The sequence below is a fragment of the Lingula anatina genome, chromosome 8 (assembly GCF_051362555.1).
Source record: "Lingula anatina isolate TDL-2025a chromosome 8, LinAna3.0, whole genome shotgun sequence".
Classification (NCBI taxonomy): Eukaryota; Metazoa; Brachiopoda; class Lingulata; order Lingulida; family Lingulidae; genus Lingula; species Lingula anatina.
The window spans coordinates 6,680,310-6,686,012 of record NC_141774.1 but is presented as its reverse complement, the minus strand read 5'-3'; the positions used below and the strand labels follow the sequence as shown (position 1 = coordinate 6,686,012).

The 5,703-nt window shown below is 40.7% G+C and overlaps 1 protein-coding gene across 1 annotated transcript; it reads right to left on the bottom strand.

The window, feature by feature from the left end:
* Positions 1 to 275: 275 nt before the first annotated feature.
* Positions 276 to 5,703, bottom strand: LOC106181547 (aldo-keto reductase family 1 member B1). The gene is made up of 10 exons (XM_086994321.1): positions 5,566 to 5,703; positions 4,918 to 5,085; positions 3,957 to 4,073; positions 3,484 to 3,570; positions 3,193 to 3,309; positions 2,591 to 2,697; positions 1,985 to 2,066; positions 1,533 to 1,616; positions 832 to 914; positions 276 to 544 (listed from the first exon to the last, which is right to left on the bottom strand). Exons 1-10 carry the CDS (start codon positions 5,656 to 5,658, stop codon positions 508 to 510), a joined length of 975 nt encoding a protein of 324 aa, XP_086850447.1. The 5' UTR covers positions 5,659 to 5,703; the 3' UTR covers positions 276 to 507.

The following is a 5,703-nucleotide window of genomic DNA, read 5'->3' as shown; positions in this document are numbered from 1 at the left end:
TTTATTTATTTTTAATTTTTAATTATTTATTTATTTATTTATTTTTTGAAACCGGGGCTATGGTGGTACAGCGGGTGTCTGCGATTTCATTGTGCTGCATAGTTTTCCTCCCAAAATGTTCATGTAGTCCCGTTATACCTATCAGAAGTTCTTCATAATCCCCGAACACGCATTAAGAATGGGAAAGCAAGCCCGTATTGGTTGCGCTCCTTGTGTATTTATTCCCTCCCCCCCCCATTTCGTTCATACTCTGTACGCATATGGTTTTAAGGCAAATTTGATTGAGGTTTCAGTTCGTTGCTGCTCTGTGTAGATGAATTGCCACATTTAAACGTGAAGAATAAAACTCATCTCGAGTTTGGCGCCTTTTTCAAGACAAAAATAAATAAATAAATAAAATAAACTGCAAGATATCACCGGTATATTGGACGTTTGTCTGACGAATATGAGAGATGATCCACCGTTCGCGAGACTTAATTCAGCATGATACACCTCCTAGTCCTGTATTTACGAATGGAATGGATAATTTTTGCTGTGTTTTAGACTGAAAAATAAAGAACAGTATCAATTATACACATCCTGTTGTTAGATAGACATTTAGATCGAAATAGGTTACATTACCCCGTAACACTATTGGTACCAATAAATATCGCCCAAAAGTCTTTTTTTCAAGAACAAACCGAATTAACTTTAAAAGATAATAATGTTTCAGTCAAGTAATAAGTTTATTGTGTTAAATTAAACCGTTAAGTGATCTCTCCAGACACAATACCCTGAAGTTATGATTTAGTTTTTCAAGTATTGTATTAAACTTATCAACCGTTAACTGACCTCTCCAGCCACAATACCCTGAAGTTCTGGTTAAGTTTCTCAAGCTTTTTCATGTCATCTCCAGAGAGTTCGAAGTCAAATATCTGCGACAATAAATGAAAAAGTAATTATATAGATAATTGGTTGTTTGTGTGCGAAATTACACGCCTTCAACCACACAAAACCTTTTTAAAGTTGACTTTGCAATATTGGTGTTAAAGTATCTAAAGCAAGGAGACGTCAAAAAAGAGGGGGCTCGCTGAATGTAACCAGATTAACAGACAGATATGGTAATTGAGTTAATCTTGAGCCTATGTTGACCCAATTTTTATTAATCTAGTTTTTAGCTTTCACATAACTTGAGCCAAACTGGAAATATAAAATGAATTTACACAAAGACACCAAGCAAGCCTTAGACCCCATTTCCAGAGATTAGATCGATCTACTTTAGATCGACCTAACTCCCTGGGGGTTCACGCTAAATAGCTGTCAGCCGGGCGGACAAAAAATTTAATTACCCCTTACAGCTTGTAGTAGGCGGGACGGACATTTAAGCCGGATTATCTGACAGTATTCTAGTGAGACTCCCCGCGGGATAGATCGATCTAAAAGCTCTTGGAATACAGCCTTAATCTACAAGGACTTCATCCACAAGGACTTCTCAATCAAATAAAGAAAAGGACAAAAGGGTAAAAGAAAGCAAACCTCTATACAATACGTACATCTATATTTTCTTTCAGCCGTGACAAGGTCTTAGTTTTGGGCACAGGGCAAACCTGTCGCTGGACTTGGTACCGAAGCGCCACCTATAGGCAGACATGTGAATTACAATTAAACCCCCAAAACCCAATATAGAGGTGCAAATCAGGTCAAATGCTCTTAAAAACTTATGTTTGATTATTTTAGTGTCCTACACTGTTCATGATGAAGTTTGTATCAAAGTTTCACTCTCCTGTAACCATGAATAATAAAAAAAAAATGATTCTTCTTCTAAACCCAAAAAGGAATATACAGTGTACGTTACCGTAGGTTTTTGTTATGTACTTATATATGTTAAAATTAAAAAAAAAAAAAAAAACTTCATTAATTTTAAAGGTGTACAATGCATGCGAAATAGTAAATTCCAGGCACGCCAGTGAGGTATTGTCGTGTAGACTAAACGGGGTCTGTTTACCTGTGCAGGAGACTTGTTGTACTTCTTCCCAATGGTTGCTATGGTTTCGTTGGTGAAAATATCCGGGTCTCCTTCCGTTTTCCTAAAAATGAATAAATAAGTTCTAACTTGAATAACATAAAAATTAAACGTATGAGTTAAAACATATTGTGTCTTCAACAATGCATGTCGGTCTACATTTCACGTATAATTACGAGAATACACTTTCCGGGAGGACTTGAAATCCAGATATGGCAGAGCTCAAAATACAAAGATCTATTGTCTGAAGTCTATTAAAATAACAATAGAATAACACCTGTAAATAATTGGAGAATGGCCTTAACAACGGAGAGACTTGGCGTCTGTGATATTAATGTACAGTTATGAAGGTCCGGGACAAAAATTAAATGAGAAGTCGCCGATTAATAATGTGAACGTGCAATGCAACGAGCCGATTCTGAATGTTAATTCTACTAAATCTAACACAGCTTTGCTGGGCGATATAGGGCGTTTTCCAATTCATTTCGAAATGCGAATAAAAGCTATTAAATTGAGTTGTCCACTCTGTAAAAAAATCTCTATCACCCAGAGTCCTTTCTTTGAACAAAGTCCACTCGTGTCACCTACCAAGAGCGTCCGGGCTTCCCCAGGGGACTATACCCGATCACGGCTATCCCGTGCGTCTGACAGAAATCCACCAGTTCCTCATTGGCCATGAATGGGTGTGTTTCGATCTAAGAAAAAACCGAACGCCAAAATGATACCAAACACCAAAAATGTGTTTTAGACAAACTATCAACTTAGACAAACCGCAAGTTTATTTCCGCACGCACACACGCGGGCATACACACACGGATACTTTGAGAGAGTGAGAGAGAGAGAGAGAAAGAGAGAGAGAGAAGGAGAGAGAGAGAGAGAGAAAGTGGCTTCTGACAGAGAGAATACTGCATATGTTGACACATCTACCGATACATGCTTACGTAGGAAGCACCCGATTGCATAGTTTGAGACCGAGGGGAGGGAATAAAGCACATGCAGGCAAACAAATAACGGTATTTCCACGCGCACACGGACACGGACACGCATTCAAGATCGTCACGTAAGACGCGCGCGTGCATACATAGTCTGATTGGATAGTGGGAGAGAATAACGCACATGCAGACACACACTTAACGGTATTTCCACGCGCATACATATGCGTACTCTAAAATCGTCACAAACATGCCCACCTCTAAGACAGCTGGCTTTATCCTGCAATTCTCCACCTGTCGGCGCATTTGATCTATGTTATAATTGGAGACGCCGATAGCTTTGACTAACCCTGCTTCCAGTATGTCTTCCATATCCTGGAGTAAAAAATACAAAACAAGTTATATACAATTTCTTCTTTTTAGGCAATCTTATTCTCTGTAAATTCTAAGAATCCAAATGAGAGAGCGAGAGAGCAAATATCAATACATTTCAGTCGGGAGATATCGGGGGGGGGGGGGGGGGGGGGGGGGGGGGGGAGGGGTACTAACCTTCCATGTCTCAAGGTAATCATGTTCGTCATCGTCCGCAACGGCTATTTTCCCATCTGCGTCCTTGGGGTGGCATTCCTCGCCGCTCTGAACGTAAGTTAAAACGATGTATTTAGAATTTTTTTTAAAACGTTGAATTACTAAATTAATTACGAAATAGGAAGTGTGGAAGTAAGGCTGTGGCAACAACTTTTGTCCATACGGTCTGTTGTTTATCCTATTTTCTTACTATATTTCTGTGTACATAATTGCTTGTCTGACTGCTTGTTCTTTCCTGTGCTTGTCTAGCTTTCTGCCGATTTGTCCTTTCTTTTTTTTTCTTTCTTTCTCTATAGCGGCCTTTCTGACCATCTGTTTCTATGCTCTCTGTCTCTCTGTCTGTTAGTCGGTCTGTCTGTCTGTCTGTCAGTGTGTTTGTTAGCCAGTTTGTCTACCTGTCTGTCTGTCTCCCTGTAAATATAATTTGTCCATACCTTATAAGCCACCGGCCAGTGAACAAGGAAGAGGTCAATATACTCCATCCCCAGCGCCTGGAGACTCTTCTTTACTGCAACCTGGACATCTTCGCGGGCGTGAGCGTTGTTCCACAGCTGATTGTAAAACACAATATGAACAGATAGGGTGTACTGTGGGTGTTGTGAATGGAGGATAGTGGTAAGATGGGTGGGTGTAGTGTGGGTGTAGAGTGGGTGTTGTTAATCGGGGATGGTGGTTAGATGGGTGGGTGTAGAGTGGGTGTTGTGAATGGAGGATGGTGGTTAGATGGGTGGGTGTAGTGTGGGTGTAGAATGGGTGTTGTTAATCGGGGATGGTGGTTAGATGGGTGGGTGTAGTGTGGGTGTAGAGTGGGTGTTGTGAATGGAGGATGGTGGTTAGATGAGTGGGTGTTGTGTGGGTGTACTGTAGGTGCTTTGAATGGAGGATGGTGGTTAGATGAGTGGGTGTTGTGTGGGTGTACTGTAGGTGCTTTGAATGGAGGATGGTGGTTAGATGAGTGGGTGTAGTGTGGGTGTACTGTAGGTGTTTTGAATGGAGGATGGTGGTAATGCATAGAGGAATAATGGATAGAGGAAAAATATTACAACATATTCGTAAATACAGGGGTAGTTTATAGTTAGAGGTAGTATATATATATATATATATATACATTTTTTTTTTTTTTTGATAGGGGTACAGAGAGACGGTTACAGGACCAGAATACCCTAGGTTCTAGATTTCCAGCTCGATTTTGATTTAATATTGAACCCATATCGGCAATACGAAGCTATCCCGTAAAAAGGTTTGAATAGTTTACAATCTAGCTTCACAGTGCCCCTGGCAATAAGGTCAGACCAGACGGAATGCCTATTACATGTACCTGGGTATTGCTGGTTAATATAATAACAAAATACGGCCGTGAATCTAAAGAATGCTTGAGCTTCGAATTCCGCTTACCTTGGAGGTGATAAATACTTCATCTCGTGTCACAGCGCCCTCTTTAATCTTGTCATTGATGGCATGCCCGACAGGTTTTTCTGTATCATAGATAAAGGCTGTGTCTATGTGCCTATAGCTATCGTCTATTGCAGCCTTGGTTACTTCGACTACAGTATCGAAAGGGCTCTAGGGTGAAAGAATAAGGTGTATACTGTAAACGGAATGAACCTCCTCATCTATATTGGCTATTCAAATCTGAGTGTTTCAGATTACATGTATGTTATTTGCTATTAAAGCAAACCCAACCCTTATGAAATTTTCAGTAGAACATCCTAAAGGCCGTCTCTTAAGCACTATATGGAAATCCCACAGGAGTCTATGGATCTCTCTCTCTCTCTCTCTCTCACACACACACACACACACGCACACACACACACACACACACACACAATGACCCCATTCTAGCACATGTACGCACGTGCACACACACACACACGTAAGCACTCACTAAATTTCTTAATTGATCTATACTGTTTCTATATACTGTCCATGCACGTAACACACAGAGATCTTACAAAAGCGTACTCCCCCCCCCACTCCCACGTGACCCCCACCCCCACCCCCACACTCAAATATCGGCGGTACATTGTACGAACTCCAATCTACCTTGTAATCGTACGTTCCTTGGAAAGTTCCAAGTCCAATGATGGGCATTTTTACGCCATTATTTAGAGTAAGGGACGGTACGTTCTCCGCCATTATACCCTCCTTGATGGGAATGTGTTCCGACACTCAGCAACAGCT